Below are 17,826 nucleotides of genomic sequence, written 5' to 3'. Positions count from 1 at the left end.
GGCCATAAAGGGAGCCAGGGCCGGGGGCAGCTCCCTCCCCACATCCCCAAGTAGATTATGGCATAGTAACAGGCATTGCGGGGGGTTACATCTTCCTTGGAAGCATCTCACGTTGGTGCCGACTGTGAGATGATGGGACAACAGCTCCGAGGTGGCAGCTCGATGGGTGTGTGTGTGTGTGGGGGGATCCCTGCCTGGGACCCCTTGACTGAGATCCCTGCCAGCCCACCCCTCAGAACAGCCCTGCTCAGACAGGGCAGGGGGGACAGAGGCGCAGAGCTGGGTGCAGCCGCACACGCAGTGCCCGGCAGCCCTGTCTCCTCGATAGCACTGCCAGGGGCCTCCCAGGGTACGTCCACACTGCAATTAACCACCGGCTGCTCCCCCTCTGCCCAGGCTCCAGCCCAGCCCGACTGGCTCTGCTGCAGCTTCATAGCTCCGCAGCTCGAGCCCCGTGAGCCTGACAGCTGACACAGGCCAGGCACGGGTGTTTCATTGCAGTGTAGACAGACACCCCCCGCAAACACACTGAAGCAGGGGAGACCCAGTGGGGGTGTGTGTGGGGGGGGAAATGGCTGGAGGGCAAGATAACCAAGAGCCCCCCAAGACCCCGGATAGCCAAGCCTTACATGTGGGCCTGACATTTACCAGCACAGGACTCCTGGGTTCTGCCCCCAGCTCTGGGAGGGGAGTGGGATCTAGGGTGTTAGACCTGGGAGTGGCGGTGCGGGGGCTGGAAGTCAGGACTCCTGCCTCCTAGTTCTGGTTCTGGGAGGGGAGGGGAGTGAGTAGGGGGCGGAGGGAGGGAAATCTGAAGTCCTGGTTTCTTCTGCCACTGATTTCCTGGGACACGGTGGGTGAGGTAACATGAGGCTTCTCGCTCTCACCAACAGCCGTTGGTCCTATAAAAGATATCACCTCCCCCACCTTGTCTCTCTAAGATCCTGGGGCCAACATGGCTACAACAACACTGCATCCAACTGATTTCCTGGGTGAGTCACTCACCTGGCTCTGGGCCTCAGTTTCCCCCTGGGTGAATTGTGCCTGTGGACTGGTAGCACTAGTCAGCTCCCTGGCTTGGGTGAGTGTCTGGCACGCTGGAGGAGCCGGGCAGCGGGTGCCGCTGGAAAAGCTGCAATTACTCTAGCTTTATTGGGACTGGCAGGATAACAAACCCACGGCACTGCCCCCTCCCCGCCCCACACGGGGCATCTTGGCCTAGCGGCAACGCACTGGCCAGCTGCTCCACGCACTGTCCGACTCCTCCTCCGTCTCGCCCCCGCTCAGGACACCCACCTCAGAGAGGTAGGTCCTGGTCCGGTAGCCCCGGAACGCCGACTGGATCCTGATGGCAGCCTCCTTCTGCTCACGCAGTGCCCGCCGCGCCTGGCAGCCCCGCCAGAAGGCCTGGATGAGCGTGGCTGCCCGCGCCAGCTGCCAGTACCGCTTCCTGGTCTTGAAGACCGGTCTCTCGCCTTTGGGCTGGCTGGGCCAGAAGCTGCTGGAGACCCAGGTCGTGGCTGTGGCCCTTGCGGCCTGCTGGCGCTCGGAGCTCGGGGGGAAGCTGGCAGAGGAGTGGTACATCATGGCACTCGAGTCAGCCGTGCTGCCCCTGCCCCGCTCCCTGCACCGGGTTGCTGCCCAGGCCGCACAGGGGCGAGCCGTCTGTCCTTTCTCCCTGCCCTGATACCACGCATTGGGGGCAGCCCGATATTCAGCCACCCTCTTGCTTGCTGGTGGGGTGCCTGTCCAGTGACGGTGCCCATTGCGGACTGCTCCCTCCGCCCTCTCCGTGTGGGAGGCCCCGGCTCGTCGGGCCTGAGCGCGGCCATGCCCAGCTCTGTAGCTCGCTTGATCTGCAGCAGCACTGTACCCGGTGCCCTCCCTCCTGGCGCTGGGGTGGCTGGGTGCCGCCTGCCGGGGGAGCCCCTGTGTGTGGTAATAATGTCCTTCCAAGCTGGCATCCGACTGGTAGTCCGTGCCCCTCCCCACCCCCACCAGGACCCGGACCATCGTGTTCTGCCCACACTGGGGGCATTTCTTGAGGGCAGGCAGCACCGTGCCCCCACTCTGCGCCAGGGCTGGCGGCTTTGTCGGCTTCTCCCTGCCAGCCCCGCGCCCCCCTGGCCAGCAAGCAGGGAACCCGAGCGGAGTCTGGGCCCCCGGGTGGGCGTGTCTCCTGGACCCCGGTCTGGTGCGGGACGGGACCTCCTGTGCCCCCGTCATGTAGTCGACGAGCCCTCGGGACGTCTTGCTGAAGAAGTCCCTCAGGCTGCTGGTGGGGCGGGGCGCGGCCCTGGTGTAGGCTAGTGCCTGCCTGGTATGGTAGCTCCGCCAGTGGGCTTGGATGGTGGTGGCGGCTCTGTGGCTCTCTGCTAATGCCTGGCGTGTCCGGTACCCCCTGTAGTGGGCTTGGATGGTGGTGGCTGCCAAGTACTGGTTGTATATCTCACACCGCACCCGGTAGCCCCGGTAGTGGGCCTGGATCACCACAGCAGCCTGCTCCTCGGCGAGCTCCGGCTTGGCCCAAACGTGCTCCCTGCTGGCCGCGTAGCCCTGCTGGACAGCCGCCTCCGCCCTCTGGCTGGCCAGCCGCTCCCTGGTGAGGAATCCCCTCCAGGTGGCTTGGATGGTGGAAGCTGCGTGGTCCTGGGCGCGCAGCTGCTGCCTGGCCTGGTACCCGCGCCAGGCGGCCTGGATGACGGTGGCCGCTGCGTCCAGGAGCATGTCGAACTCGTCCACCAGGACGTCGTCGAAGGACCTGGACCGGTGCTTGCTGTGGTGCCGACTGGGGCTGGGCCTGCTTCTGGGCTGCTGCCGCCCCCCCGGGGTCGACTCCTCAAAGCTCAGCTGGACGCGGGCATGCCAAGGGCGTGGGACCAGGGGGTACTGCTCAACGGCCTCCATGCTGTGGGGGCAAAGCCACCTGTCAGGCTGGGGGGGGGGAGCACAGGGGGGCCCTGACCCTGCCGCTTCCCCCAGGACAGATTCCCCGGTGCCACAGGGCCCTGCTTCTCCTTTGCCTCTGCCGCGAAGCCAGCAGCAGCCAGAGAGGAGTGGGGCAGGCAGCTGTCTGGGACCACGGCTACTGCCCCCGCCCTCCCCCCTGGGTTCGTCACTTCCAATCCCCTGTTGGGCCCAGCCCTAGAGCGAGAGCCCTGGCTGGTTTGCCCAGTCCCATGGGGCCCCGGGGTGATGCTGCAGGAGAAAAAAATGATCATTAAGAGCAGGTGTGAGAGGCACAAGTGATATGAGCCACCCACCCCCCAACGGGCGGCACTGTCAAGGCTGATGCACAAGCTCAGGGAGCCCCATGAGCTCAATGCCATCATGGGGAACCCCTTCCAGTGACCCCCTGCTTTGTGATCAGCATGCCTCTGGTCAGCCCCGAGCAGCCTCCTCCCCAGAGATCTCAGGGCTCCACCAGCCCAAGGGGAATGCAGCCACAGCTAGGTGGGAGCCAGCTGGGCCACCGGTACCCTGCACAATGGTTCTAGTTCACTGACATCTGAAACAGCGCAGCATCGAGCAGCGATGGCGGGCAAGGACATGCCTCCTGCCCCATCCCCCTTCTCCTGGCTCATGTCTGGGTCTCAGCCGGCTGCAGGCAGTGGATGGGGGTGCTGGGGCAGCTGGCAGAGGTACAAGGGACTGAGGGGGCAGTAGCAGGGGTGAGGGAGGGCAGGGCTGTTGGGGGAGAGGGGCCTGGCAGATCCCATGCTTGGAGGACAAGGTGCAGGCTGGTGGGGAGATGGCTGAAAGGGAGCTGTATGTTGTTAACCTGAGGAACTCACCACTGCAGGATATTAGCATGGCAATGCCTGGGAAGCTTTTTAAAAAGGCTTAGCCAGAGCAACCTAGACCTGGGGACATGAGCTGCACTTCCACTCACTAGGACAGACAGACAGTGTGATTCCTGGCCACCAAACCGGGCTCACACAGGTTCCCCCTGCTCCCCACCCTCGGCAGAGATTAGGGCAAAACTCAGGCCAGGATGGCTTGGTTCTGCTATAGCGCCCCAGCATGATGCCGGCACGCCCAGACACACTGGGAATGGGGTGTGCAGGGCTGCTGGGCTTGGATGGGGCTGGATCGCTCTCCTGTGCACCTGAGGTCATTCCTTGCCCTGACTCTGCCTTTGGGCTGAGGGACGCCTCTTCCCAGCACGCTGAGCAGGGCACATCCTACCTGTCCCCAGGTGAGCATCCCAGCTCTGCTGCTCTCAAGCCTCTGTGATGCTACTTGCCAGAAAGCGAAGCCTGGCTGCAGGGCATCACCTGCAACATCTCTACTGGGGGGTGGGGGGGGGGAATGAATGGGGAGCCCAAGGCAGGCCACTGATCGGCATTCACGTGCCAGAGGCCCTGGTCCTGTCCAGCCCAGGGGCGAGGCATTGAGGGACCGGGGCACTTGGCAAAGGCACAGCATTGGGGGCTAAACAGAATTTCACATTTCATGCAAAGGCAGGATTCCTGCCAGGGGCTTGGGGGGGGGGGGTGAGTGCCCAGACAGGCTGCCAGGTGCTTGGGTTGGGGGTAATCCATCCATGGAGGGCCTGGTCACGGTGCCAAGCTCTCAGGGCTGCTTCCCCGCCCCCGCAGCCCCATTCCCAGGGAGAACTACAGTCCTGAATCCTGGCTGCACCTGCACTGAAGTGGGGAGCTGGGAAGCCTGCTCAGGTGCCAGCTGGGGTGGGCCTCCCAGCTCCCTTGTCTCCTGCTGCCGCACGCCCAGGGAAGGCTGATGTCTCACTGTGTGATGTCACAGTGACTGTTGCCATGGCCTGTGCTCTACCGGTCCAGATGTGGGGGTGGGGGGGGGTGCCCTGGCCTTACCGTGCCCAGCCAGCAGTGCCAGCTGTTTGTGGAGGCATATCTGCACCAGACACCCCATTCCAGGGGCAGGCGCAGCCTGAGGCCCTGATGGCCCCATACGTGGCTGGCGGGGGAGGGGGCCCACTCGCTCGCACAGCCTGGGGGCACAGGGGTGCGCAGCCACGTCGCCTGCGTCAGGCTGTGAGACATCACAATGGGCCGTTGGCCTGATGATGATGCTGGCATGGCACGGGTCCAGCAGTGCCAGAGTGAGTGTGTGAGCGTGAGATCCAGCCCTGGCATCCCTGACATGCCCCAGCTGCAGGAGGCGCTGGCCTTGCCGGGCTGCACTTGAACTGACTGCCCAGCCCCAGGAAGCAGGCAGCGAGGGAGGCCCCCCGCCGCCCAGGCAGGCTGGGCTGGGCTCTCCAGCCAGGGTTTACAGCCCCTTGCTGTGCAGCCCCTCCCCAAGTGCCCAGCCCTTACCCCGCGCCCACTCCCTGCAGCCGTACTGGCACACCGACCCGCCTGGAGGGGCTGGCGCCTGGGCGACCCCTGCCCGTGCGCCTCACACATTTTCGGCCCCTGCTGGCTGACAAATGGCCATCCCGAACCCCTCAGACACCCTCAGCCTTGGAGACACATCGGACCCGCGAGCCGGGGCGCTGCGGGAAACAGGGCTGGTGCTAGTCCGTTAGGGTGGGGGGGGCCTACACACAACACATACTAATAATTAATAGCCCCCCTCCCCCCAAGCTGCTTGGGGCCCTGAGCAACTGCTTTGTCTGCTCAGGCCTAGCGCCAGCTCCGGGGCAGGAGCTGGGCTGTGATGCCCCACGGCCGTGTCCATTGGCTCGATTCAGCAGCAGCACAGGGGATTGGTTAGGCCTCAGTGGGACAGCAGAGGTGACTCAGCCAATCATCACCAGGCCCCGCCGGTTAATTTGCATGCTGCAGTCTCATTGGTGGATGTGACGAAGTGGGACTCTTCTTAATGTTTCCTCTGAATAGTATGGGGGTGCCTCAGTTTCCCCTAGGCAGTTCTTAAGTATCTAGGGGGTGGGGTAAGGGTGTATGATCATTGCAGAGCCCTAGAGGGCAGGTGTGTGCAGGGGTCTGGACACAGAGAATGGCCAACACCCTGTTTCCTGGCAACTGATGGCCTGGGCCCTTCCCCCCTGCAAGGTGAAAGCTGAAGGGTTGGAGAACAAAGGAATCAGGTGACCACCTGGCCCGGGAAAGGAACAAAGCCCAGAGGAGGAGGGGCTGGAGGGAGTGTCAGTTTGGGGCTGGCTGGGACATGGAGTGAAGTGCAGACGTGGTTGTCTGGCTCACTGCCCCCCAAAATGGACCCAGCTGAGGGGTCCCGTTCTCTGCACCTGCAAGCTCTGTTTTAGACCATGTTCCTGTCGTCTAATAAACCTTCTGTTTTACTGGCTGGCTGAGAGTCACGTCTGACTGCGGAGTTGGGGTGCAGGACCCTCTGGCTTCCCCAGGAGCCCCACCTGAGTGGACTCACTGGGGGGAAGTGCACGGAGGGGCAGAGGATGCTGAATGCTCCGAGGTCAGACCCAGGAAGGTGGAAGCTGTGTGAGCTGTGTGTCCTGAAGACAGGCTGCTCACAGAAAGGCAACTACCCCAGAGTCCTGACTGGCTTCATGGGGAGCAGTTCCAGAGCATCGCCCAGGGACTCCGTGACAGTGGAAATGAACGGGGGGGGGGGGCGTGAGGGTGGGGCATCAGAAGGTCAGTATGGCTGATGCCGAGGCGCCGGACCCCATGCACCCCGCCAGGCCAGCCCACCTCCTTGCCCCTGTGGGGGCCCTGGGGGGGCAGCAGAAAGCAGCGCGACGCGGGTGTCCTGCCTGCAGGTAGCTCCCTGAGCCACACTGGTGAGCAGCATGGCAGAGATGGTGACCCCGGAGGCACAGATGTCCTGCTGGCCTCCAAACTCCCGGCAGGGGATCTGCTGCCCTCGCCCAGCCTGGCGAGGGGCGGGTGGGGGTCTGAGAGCTGTCGCTGAAGGGTGGCAACCCCAAAGCAAGGCCCCTACAGCTCAGGGTGAAGGTGCCCTGGCAGGGGGCAGTATGTGCGTGGAGAGGAGCTACCCCTGCCCTGAGAGATACCCTGGACATCAGACACCTCCCCCCAGCCCCAAATGCACCGCAAGAGAGCGGAAGGCTAAATAGGAGGAATGAGGGAGCTCCATCCCGGGGAGAGGTCTCAGCGTGGGAGCTCATATTGGGTTCTGGGAGACTAAAGGACCCTCCCCCAGCCTATGGGGAGGAGCCACTGTGCCCTGGACTCAAATGATTATTTGAGACCGGGACGGGGACGGACAACAGAAAAAATAAAAAGGACAGGTGTGAGGGTCAAAAGTGGGGAATCTGAAGGGGACACTGAGCAGAGAACCCCGGACGGCGCTCACTGATCTGTGAAGGTGTCAAGGGAGCCAGCGGACGCCGCTGAAAGGAACTCTGCCCAGATACATGAGCAGCACGTGGAACAGAAATATGCCCCAGAGTCGCAGAGCCCCCCCCCCCCAACCAACAGCCTCTCCCTGGGGCTCTAGACGGCCACTTTGGCCACTGCTAGGAGGAAATTGACAAGGAGGTTCCACGACTTTGTGGCGTCACCGACAGGATGTGCGAATATAAGACGATTGCCGGGGGGGGGGGGGGGGGGGGAGTGCAGCCAAAAACACAACAGCAGGTCCAGGAGGAGCTGGAATAGAGGCTGCAACCCGGCACACTCAAGGTAAACGTGCGCCAGGGTCTCCCTCATGCCACAAAAGGGACGGGGTGAACCGCGCCAGATACATGTCCATGCTCACGGCTCCGTGAAGGAGTCGCCAACCAATATCCCCGGTGGGCCGTGGGGCCAAGGTGGAATACAGGCTGGCCCACCGGTCAGCGTGGGAGCTGTCAGGCAGGCAAGTTAATGGCAGGAACCAGGCGATAACTATTTGCTCCCCTCGTAAATCTCCCTGACAGCCAGAACATGGTTTTGCCAGTTCCCCAGGGAGCAGGGCACAAAAGGGACGAGCAAAGGGCTGCAGAGAGGTCTCTTCATCTCGCTGCCCAGCCTGTCAGCCGCCTCTTTCCAGCTCCCATCCTTCCTGAGGGGGCTTTCTGCTACAGGGGGCCCCACAGTGCTCAGTGACTCATTACCAAACTGAGGGGAGGGGCTCACCTTTCTCATCACATCCCATGGGACCCAAGGATGCAGGCCCTGAGAGCAGAGCTCCTAGGTTCTATCTCCAGGTTTGGGCAAGGCCTGGGAATCAGGACTGTGAGGCTGGCAGACCAGGTGCCTGCTCATGCCAAAGTCCCCAAATCTCGGCTGAACACTGACAAATACACGGTTGGAATCAGCCTGGCTCACCTTGGTACTGTGCAACTAAGTGTTAGAATGATAAGATTGTGTTTTGTGTTTAGCCTTCATGGAATGCTTGTGAGTTGTTGCTGGCATTAATCTCAGACCTGGCCTACATTACAGTTAGGTCGGCATAAGGCAGCCTACATTGACCTAACTCTGTAAGCATCTACGCTAAAATGTCGCTCCCACCGATGTAACTTGCTCACTACATTGACGTAATAACTCCATCTCCGCGAGCAGCGTAGCACTTAGGTTGATGTAGTTAGGATGATGCAGTGTCAGTGTATGGTTTCCTGCTTTAACTGTGTGTTGCTTACATCAACTGTTGCTGCCTTTCATAAATCATCCCACAATGCCCCACGCTGGCAGTTAAATCAGTGCAAGCATTCCTGGTGAGGACACACACCACCGACACAGAGGCATAGTGTGGACGCATAAAAACCGATTCAATTGGCTATATGTCGAGGTAACTTGGGTTGACTAGTGTAGACTTGCCCTCACTTATAACATCGGTATCCCATATTGTAAGGTTGCATTGTGAGCCTCTGTGACAGTAAATTACCAGGCAGGAGAGAGACATTAACTAGTGTGAAGTGCAGAGCTCCAAGAGATGGTGTTATGCCCTGCCCAACACAAAAGGTCCATCGACACAGATGGACTATTGTGGGCTGATAAAGAAGACAAAGGACTGTGTTCTGCTTGCCCCCATGAAGATGAGTCATGCAAGTGGATTCCTCCCACCTGCTGAGTTTGCATCTCAGAGTACATGGCAGGATGCGGATAACACCCCCAAACAAAAGGAACAAGGTATCTCTATGCTGCTTTGGGGAGGAGGGGTCGGCGGGGGGTGGGGGAGAAGATGCAAGGGTTTCATAGAATCATAGAATGGGAAGGGACCTTGAGAGGTCATCTAGTTCAGTCCCCTGCACTCATTGCAGGACTAAGTATTATCTAGACCATCCCTGACAGGTGTTTGTCCAACCTGCTCTTAAAAATCCCCAATGATGGAGATTCCACAACCTCCCTGGGCAATTTATTCCAGTGCTTAACCACTCTGACAGGAAGTTTTTCCTAATGTCCAACCTAAACTGCCCTTGCTGCAATTTAAGCCCATTGCTTCTTGTCCTGTCCTCAGAAGTTAAGAAGAACAATTTTTCTCCCTCCTCCTTGTAACAACCTTTTATGTACTTGAAAACTGTTATCATGTTCCCTCTTAGTCTTCTCGTCTCCAGACTAAACAAACCCAGTTTTTACAATCTTCCCTAAGAGGTCATGTTTTCTAGACCTTTCATCATTTTTGTTGCTCTTCTCTGGACTTTCTCCAATTTGTCCACGTCTTTCCTGAAATGTGATGCCCAGAACTGGATACAATACTCCAGTTGAGGCCTAATCAGTGAGGAGGAGAGTGGAAGAATTACTTCTCGTGTCCTGCTTACAATACTCCTGCTAATACATCCCAGAATGATGTTTGTTTTTTTTGCAACAGAGTTAAACTGTTGACTCATATTTCGTTTGTGATCCACTATGACCCCCAGATCCCTTTCTGCAGTACTCCTTCCTAGGCAGTCATTTCCCATTTTCTATGTGAGTGTGATATTCCCCTCTGGTGTTGTCTGGACTGGTGATCTGCTAGGTCACTCCAAGCTTTGACTCTGGGAGCCAGCGTTACCCGCTCTGCTGTGAGAACCCCCACTCCTGGGCTGTTCATGCACAGCCTCTGGCATGTAAGCTGCTCCTTGGATTGTGTAACCAAATGACACTAGCCAATACCTCCGGTCCCAGACCCAAACCATCTTGCAGTGTCCAGTAATGCCCACTGGACACTGCAAGCTTATATAAGTTTGTCAAATTAACAAAGAAATTGATATGCACCAGGCTTGTTATCCCAAGGGGAGTCTCTGTCACGCTTCAAACCAAACGCACTGCTTCAGGTAGAATAAACAAACAGATTTATTAACTACAAAGATAGATTTTAGGTGATTATAAGTCAAAACGTAAGTCAGATTTGGTCAAATGAAATAAAAGCAAACCGCATTCTAAGCTGATCTTAACACTTTCAATGTCCTTACAAACTTAGATACTTCTCACCACAGGCTGGCTGGTTGCTCTTCAGCCAGGCTCTCCCCTTTGATCAGCGCTTCAGTGGCTTGGTGTGGTGTCTGTAGATGTAAGTGGAAGAGAGAGAGCATGGCATATGTCTCTCCCTTTTATCATGTCCTTTCTTCCCTCTTGGCTATACCACCCCCCTTCAGAGGCAGGTAAGCATTACCTCATCGCAGTTCCAAACTGACCAAAGGAAGGGAGGTGACTCCCTTGAGACTCTAACAGATTCTTTTGTTGCTGCCTAGGCCAGTGCCCTTTGTTCCTGTGAGGCTGGGCTGGGTTTGTTCCATACCTTCCCTGATGAGGTTGTCACGGAGTCCCCGGGCGATGCTCTGGAACTGCTCCCTATGAAGCCAGTCAGGACTCTGGAGAAGTCTCCTGTCTGTGAGCAGACTGTCTTCAGGACACACAGCTGACACAACTTCCACCTTCCTGGGTCTGACCTTGGAGCATTCAGCATCCTCTGCCCCTCCATGTGCTTCCCACAGCGAATCCGCCCAGGCGGGGTCCTGGGGAAGCCAGAGGGTCCTGCACCCCAACTCCGCAGTCAGACGTGACTCTCAGCCAGCCGGTAAAACAGAAGGTTTATTAGACGACAGGAACATGGTCTAACACAGAGCTTGTAGGTGCGGAGAACAGGACCCCTCAGCTGGGTCCATTTTGGGGGGCAGTGAGCCAGACAACCACATCTGCACTTCACTCCATGTCCCTGCCAGCCCCCAACTGAAACTCTCTCCAGCTCCTCCTCCTCTGGGCTTTATCCCTTTCCCGGGCCAGGAGGTCACCTGATCTCTTTGTCTCCAACCCTTTAGCTCTCACCTTGCGGGGGGAAGGGCAAGGCCATCAGTTGCCAGGAAACAGGGTGTCGGCCATTCTCTGTGTCCAGACCCCTGCACACACCTGCCCTCTAGGGCTCTGCAACGATCATACACCCTTATCCCCCCACCAAGAGACTTAAGAACTGCCTAGGGGAAACTGAGGTACCCTCACGCTATTCAGAGGAAACATTAAGAACAGTCCCGCTTCGTCACAGAGGTGTGAACTGCCTGTCTGCCCTTGGAGAGTTTTTTCCTGGGCTTATTTTAAGCCATGAGGATACAGTTTCAGCCTCATAACTATATATATGAAATTATAACGTATAACATTACTGTAACAACAATGCTCAGTGCACCATGAGCAACATGACAAACTTTGAATTGGATACCACAGAATCATTTTATAAAGATGAACATAGAGGGTGCAGGGTGTTCCTCCGAGGTACAGAGCGTCACAGTGTGCATCTGATTGTTCCTTCCTAAGTGGAGCGCTTTGCATTTGTCCTTATTGAATTTCATCCTATTTACTTCAGACCGTTTCTCCAGTTTGTCCAGATCATTTTGAATTTTAATCTTACCCTCCAAAGCACTTGCAACCCCTCCCAGCTTAGTATCATCTGCAAACTTTATACGTGTACTCTCTATGCCATTATCTAAATCATTGCTGAAGATACTGAAAAGAACCAGACCCAGAACTGATCCCTGCGGTACCCCACTTGTTGTGCCCTTCCAGCATGACTGTGAACCACTGATAACACCTCTCTGGGAATGATTTTCCAACCAGTTATGCACCCACCTTGTAGTAGCTCCATCTAGGTTGCATTTCCCTAGTTTGTTGATGAGGTCATGCAAGACAGTATCAAAAGCCTTACTAAAGTCAAGATACACCACATCTACCGCTTCCCCCCCCACACATCCACAAGGCTTGTTACCCTGTCAAAGAAAGCTGTCAGGTTGGTTTGACACGATTTGTTCTTCACAAACAAGAGATTTCCCAGCGGCTCAGCCTGGGCTAGCCCTAAAGGACGTACAATACTTGCTTATTATAGAAGCTTCTATTAACTTTTGAAGTTTAAGTTTGTAGCAAATTTGTGTATCTATTGTTACCTGCTTTAACCTTGTAAATAACGCTCTAATTTCCTTTTCTTATTTAATAAATCTTTATACAGATTTTTATAGGATTGGCTACGAGCGTTGTCTTTGGTGTGAGACCTAGGGTGCAATTGACCTGGGGTAAATGACTGATCCTTTGGGATTGGGAGTAACCTGAATATTGCTGTGATTCTTGGTGTAAGAGACCATCTATCACAAAGGTAGGCTCACCAGGGTGGTGCAATAGATCGGAGTATCCAACAGGCCTGTCTGTGACTCCATGGTAAGGCTGTTATAGTGTCTGAGGAGTTCACACTTGATAACTGCTTGGTGAAATCCAAGTATAGAATTCACAATCAATGTGGGGTTTTTGCCCTGGTTCCTAACAGTCTGCCCTGAGGTAGGGTCTCATGCTCTTGAGTCACTGCAGGCAGCGTTACAAGGACACCTGGGTTCTACTCCCATTTCTAGATGTCAAGGTGGTCTCATGTTTGGAACCCAGTCTTAAGAGTCAGGACTCCAGGCTTCAATCCGTAGCTCATTCCCTGACTTGCTGAGCCTTCAGGTAAAGTGCCTCCACTTTATGTGCCTCAGTTTCCCCATGGGGTTAATGATACTGACCAACTTCCCAGTGGAGTTATAAATGCTTGATTCATGACTTGGAGTCCCTCCGCTTGGAGGAAGCACAGGCTTATTATAGGTGGCATCTGTTCTCATCCGAGCCACTAAGGGCTGGTTGGTATGCAGCACGTTACTGCAGTTCCGGTCTCAGGGAATTCCTCAGCCCCATTCCAAAGGAGAGGACATTTTGCCCCCATACATACAGGGTGAAATTTAGAACTCTTAAGCGGGGTGCTGGTGTGAGTAGTAACGAATATGTCGACAGGGTGAACGACCTAATGGGAAAGTGGGTGAGGCTACGTACTGGCTCTTGCCCTCCTGGCGTACTGTCATCTCCGCCCGCGCCCCAGCCCCTGCCCCAGCCCGGTGAGAATGAGCCATGGGGAGGGAGTGAGGGGAGATGGAGTGAGCAGGGGCGGGGCCTCAGATAAGGGGTGGGGCATTAAGGAAGGGGCGGTGCATGGGTGGGGCCTCAGAGAAGGGGTGGGGCATTAAGGAAGGGGCGGTGTATAGGTGCAGCCTCAGAGAAGGGGCGGGATCTCAGAGAAGGGGCGGGGCCTCAGAGAAGGGGCGGGGCATTAAGGAAGGGGCGGTGCATGGGTGGGGCCTCAGAGAAGGGGCGGGGCAGGGTGTTCGGTTTTCTGCAATTAGAAAGTTGGCGACCCTCCGTGGCCTTGCAGGGGGGGGGCGGCGGGGAGCTCGGGGCCCAGCCGTGGGGGACCCTGGGGATGCGCCTTGCGGAGTGGGGGGGGGCATTGACCCGCCCCGGGGAACTTGACTCCCTCTGCTAGGGGCGGGCGGTGCCGGGGCCCGCCAGCAGGGGGCGAGGGGCGCGCCGGAGGGACGCTCTGGCCTCACCTCTCCGCTGCTCCGGCCCCTGTCGCTATTTGATGACGTCTACAGGGAGCGCGCCGCTGTGTGGGCTGGGCACCCGGAAGAGCCCGTAACAATGCGGGCAGCAAGGGGAGGGGCCGTTCAGAGCCCGGGGCGGGGGAGCAGGTATGTGGGAGGGGGTCAGGGCTGTACGAGGGGAGGATATGGGGCTGCTCTGGGGGAGGGGCTACTCTGGGAGGCTGGGGGAGGGGCTGCTCTGGGAGGCTGGGGGAAGGGCTCTGCCGGGGGGGGGGCAGAAAGCAGTACTGCCAGAGGGGGGGTGGAGAGGTCGGTCGGTCCGAAGCGGGCAAGCTGGGGAGGTAGGGTTGGGGGAGGGGGATGGGTAGCAATCCAGAGAGGAAGGTGGAAGACAACAGGGAGGCCATGCCCCCCCCCCCCGATCCCAGAGCGATTGAGCCATCTGGCTGCAGGGCACCGGGTGCTGTGAAGTTTGGAGGGGGGGTTTGATGGGGGTTTCTGGTCCGTCCTGTGTAACAGGGTGTCGTGCTCTCTCAGCAGGACTCAGCCAGCCACGCCTCCCTCGGACGTGCCTAGTTGAGCATCATTGCCACTGACCTTCTGCCTTGGGTGGGGCCTGGGTTGTGGCTGGCTGGGCACGATGCCTCGGAAAAGGAAACATTGTCAGCGTGCGGCCCCCCCTCAGCTGGCTGCGGTCACTGCCACGGGAACCCCAGTCGTGGCCAGGGCGGGCTCAGGGTGCCGCATGCAGCTGAGTCGCAGGACTAGGAGTCCAGCCTACTTTCCCTTCAGCTTCCTGCCAGTGGACTGTCAGCTCCATGTCTTCTCTTTCCTTTCCGAGGTGGAGAAGTGCACAGCTGCCCTGGTTTGTGAAGCCTGGAGCAAGCTGATCCGCACCCCCAGGCTCTGGAGGGTGGCTGACTTCATGAGACTGGGGGCCTTCCAGTCAGGCATGGATTTGGTGCTGGTTTCTGCCAGAGAATTTGAGAGATGGAAAGAGTGGGTCCACCAGTATGCCTATCACCTGAGCTCTCGCAGTGCTAGCCTGTTAGTCCTCAGGGCCAGCTTTGATTTGGGTGACCAGAAGACCAAATGGGCTGACTTCCTTTCACGCTTCTTGGACACTGTCCACTGTGGGGAGCTGCAGGAGCTGGAGCTCAACTGGACCTTGACTCACTTGGAACCCCCAGACTTCTACCCGCCAGGCACCTGCAGTATGACTCAGGTCAGCCTGACCAAAATGGACCAGATCAGCAACTTCCAGACCCTTCTGGAGAAGTTTATCCAGAGATCTCCAAAGCTCACCAGGATGAAGCTGCCCTTTGACTGGTCTGCATACTCAGTTGCCATGCTGACCCAGTTCCAGCAGCTTCACACCTTAGAGTTGAAATACTTCTGGAGCTTCAAAGGGGTTTGCCCAGAGATCATGCAAGATCTCACCAAAGCCCTACCCAACCTCAAAACTCTCATCCTTCATGTGCTGGTGCCAGTCAAAGACTTGGGCATCTCCTATTCTCTGGAATCCAGATCCCTGGAGTACTTGGACGTGTCCCAGAGCCGTGGCCTGGTGTTCTGTCACCTCGACCTGCCCTCCCTGAGAGTGCTGAGGATCAAGAAGACGGTTCGGGGCATCATCCTGAACCGGAGGACGAGGCTGTCTCTTCAGAGCCGCTGGTCCTGTCTGTACAGCCTGTTACGGAGTGGCACGCCCAACCTTCGGGTGTTCAACAACCAGGTGTTGCTGCCGCACTGGCGGGAGCAGACATACAAGGAGCTGAATGCCTTGCTGCTGCAATCATGCTACTGTGTTCAGCACTCGGACACGTGGTTACTGTAAAGACTGATGGTGAAGGGAACAGAAAGGAGAACCTGGATTCTCTCGTATCTAATGGTGTCAGTGGAGGGGGTGTATAGCATGAAGAGACTATGTGTTGCCTTGGGAGGGACCAGGTGGCCTATGTGTCTCTGGGCCTAGCATTTGTCAGGTTTCAGGAGAGGCTACATCTGGGCCCAGAGTTTGCTCAAAATGGGAGGCTGACTGAGGGATGTTTAGAGAGAAGGACACTCTGTTTCCCTTCTACCAAGACAGAGTAAATGTTCTGTTCCCCACAGCTGGTCTCTGCTTTTCATTTATAAGTGCACTTTATGGCCCATAAGTGATGGCCTGTGCTCCTTACGTAACAGGAAGGGCTCTGAGTGCTGCACACAGTAAAATCACAGAGCTGCAGCCAGACACGGGTGCCCTGGTTGTCTAAATGCGCTGATGCAGAAGTGAAGGTAGAATTTGTAACCTTTTGAGCTCAGACCCCCATGAACCTCTGTCTGACACAGTCACAGGGTAGTTCCATGCTCTTAGCTAGACAGTGTTATCAGCTGGTTACAGCAGGGGAGTTGGGTTTCCTGGGTTCTTTTCCAGTCACTGTCATTAATTTTGGACATATTACTTAGACTCATTTTCAAAAGCAGCCTCTAATTTTGGGTGCCTGACTCGAGCTATCGTGCAAGTTGTGGGAGCGCAGCAGCTCTGCAAATCAGGACCAAGGGGTCTCGAGTTAGGAACCTCAGGGTCCCATCTTTAAAATGGGAATAAGCCAAACTTGCCTCTCTAGGAAGATGGTGAGGCCTTTAGACCCTTGGACTTCGGTGCTGCCAAAATGTAAAGTAGTATTAGATCGTGGAGGAACATGGATGTGTGCCATTTCCCAGCCAGCAGAAGGCACCCTTTACTTTGTTATGCCGATACATAACCTGACTGATTCTTCAGACATATCCATTCCCAGACGGTTTCTCTGATGCTGGTGGCCAAGTGCTGAGTTGACCCTAATAAAGATAAAAAGAGCCGCATCTCTGTCAGTCTGTTCTAACTCTGCACTGGGCCAGGAATTCTTACTAATGGTTGGATCTGTTTCGTAGTAGCCTCCTCCTACCCTGGAGGGAGCATATGTGTAATCCTGGCTTTGTAGCGGTGATGCTCCTTGTGGGACATGGTGTGGAAGACGACATGGCTTTGTGCTGGGGTCTGTTTCATAGGCTGTGGTGAGGGGGCAGATCCAGAGTTATTTCAGACTGCACAAGTGGCTGGGGAAGAGGGAGCTTCGTTGTCAAATGCTGGCAGGGGTGATTCCCATGTGTGGTCTCCGCTGCTGTTGATTCTCTTTCCCTCAGGAGGCTTGAGCCAAAAGCCGCGGGTAGCCTCTGGCGCAACTGACCCAAGTAAGGGTTTGTCCAACACCTAGCACACCTAGGTCCATGACTAGGGCTCCTAGGCACTACAGTTAGACAACTAAATAATCAGGGTCCTACCCCACATCTGTTTGTAGCTTCAGTCAAATGAGTGGGGCCCTCCTGTGTCTCCTGCCACTTTCTGATGCCTGAAAATGTGCTTTGCTTTTCCTGTCGCTCCCTCTCTCACAGCCCTCCCTGCCACAAGCCCTAAGAGCATTTCATGTTCACCTCCAGGAGCTCTGCTTGTCTCTGTGCCAGCAGTGCTGATCGCGATTGCAATCTCCATCCCCACAGTGGGTCCGTGAGGATGGTAGGGAGCACAGCAACACTGGCTGCCAGGAACACGTTACTCCTCTCCTCTGCTCATGATGCTGGCTTCCCCAAGAACATCGAATCAGGTTCAAGGTCTTGGTCCTCATCGTCATAGCCTGGACCCAGGGTATCTAAAAGAACCTAAAGCTCCAGGATGCAAACCTTGATTGACAACTCCATTCCTCTGGCACCATGGGACTCTCAACAATGAGGATAAAGCTTGTTTGTGCAGGAGACAGAGCCTCCTCAGCAATCACTCTGAGCCCATGGAATGAACCCCCACCCCCAGGCACCAAGGACCACCCCAAACCTCCCCACCATCCGCTCTGAGCACATTGCCTTGCTTTCTCTAACAAACATGTTGCAGTGTGTGTGTATCTATGCAAAAGAAAACACTCCCCTGCATGTAGGGAGAGGATGAGAGTGAATGCATTACAGATGTGTGGTTATGTTGCTTAATGCACTCAGGCAGGTGCTCAGATACAATGATGAGCACGGTAGAAGAAACTCTGTAGTACAGAATAGATTGGAACTGTGGGGCTCTGCAGCCTGAAGTGATTCCCATGGCTATGGGCACATCAGTAATGCGCACAGAGTGACGGTGGTTTTTGTTC

The 17,826-nt window shown here is 56.7% G+C and overlaps 1 protein-coding gene across 2 annotated transcripts; it reads left to right on the top strand.

The window, feature by feature from the left end:
- The first annotated feature begins 13,739 nt into the window (after nt 1-13,739).
- Nucleotides 13,740-16,519, top strand: LOC140906281 (uncharacterized). Of its 2 annotated transcripts, none has more exons than XM_073329922.1 (2): nt 13,740-13,822; nt 14,213-16,519. In XM_073329922.1, the coding sequence occupies exon 2, from the start codon at nt 14,316-14,318 to the stop codon at nt 15,510-15,512; it is 1,197 nt and encodes a 398-aa protein (XP_073186023.1). In that variant the 5' UTR covers nt 13,740-13,822; nt 14,213-14,315; the 3' UTR covers nt 15,513-16,519. The 2 variants fall into 2 exon arrangements, with proteins under 2 accessions (XP_073186023.1, XP_073186024.1); XM_073329923.1 differs by having other exon boundaries at nt 13,744-13,822; nt 14,216-16,519.
- The last annotated feature ends 1,307 nt before the right edge of the window (nt 16,520-17,826 follow it).

Source organism: Lepidochelys kempii, chromosome 2 (assembly GCF_965140285.1).
Source record: "Lepidochelys kempii isolate rLepKem1 chromosome 2, rLepKem1.hap1, whole genome shotgun sequence".
Lineage (NCBI taxonomy): Eukaryota > Metazoa > Chordata > Testudines > Cheloniidae > Lepidochelys > Lepidochelys kempii.
This window is presented reverse-complemented; position numbering and strand designations above follow the sequence as displayed.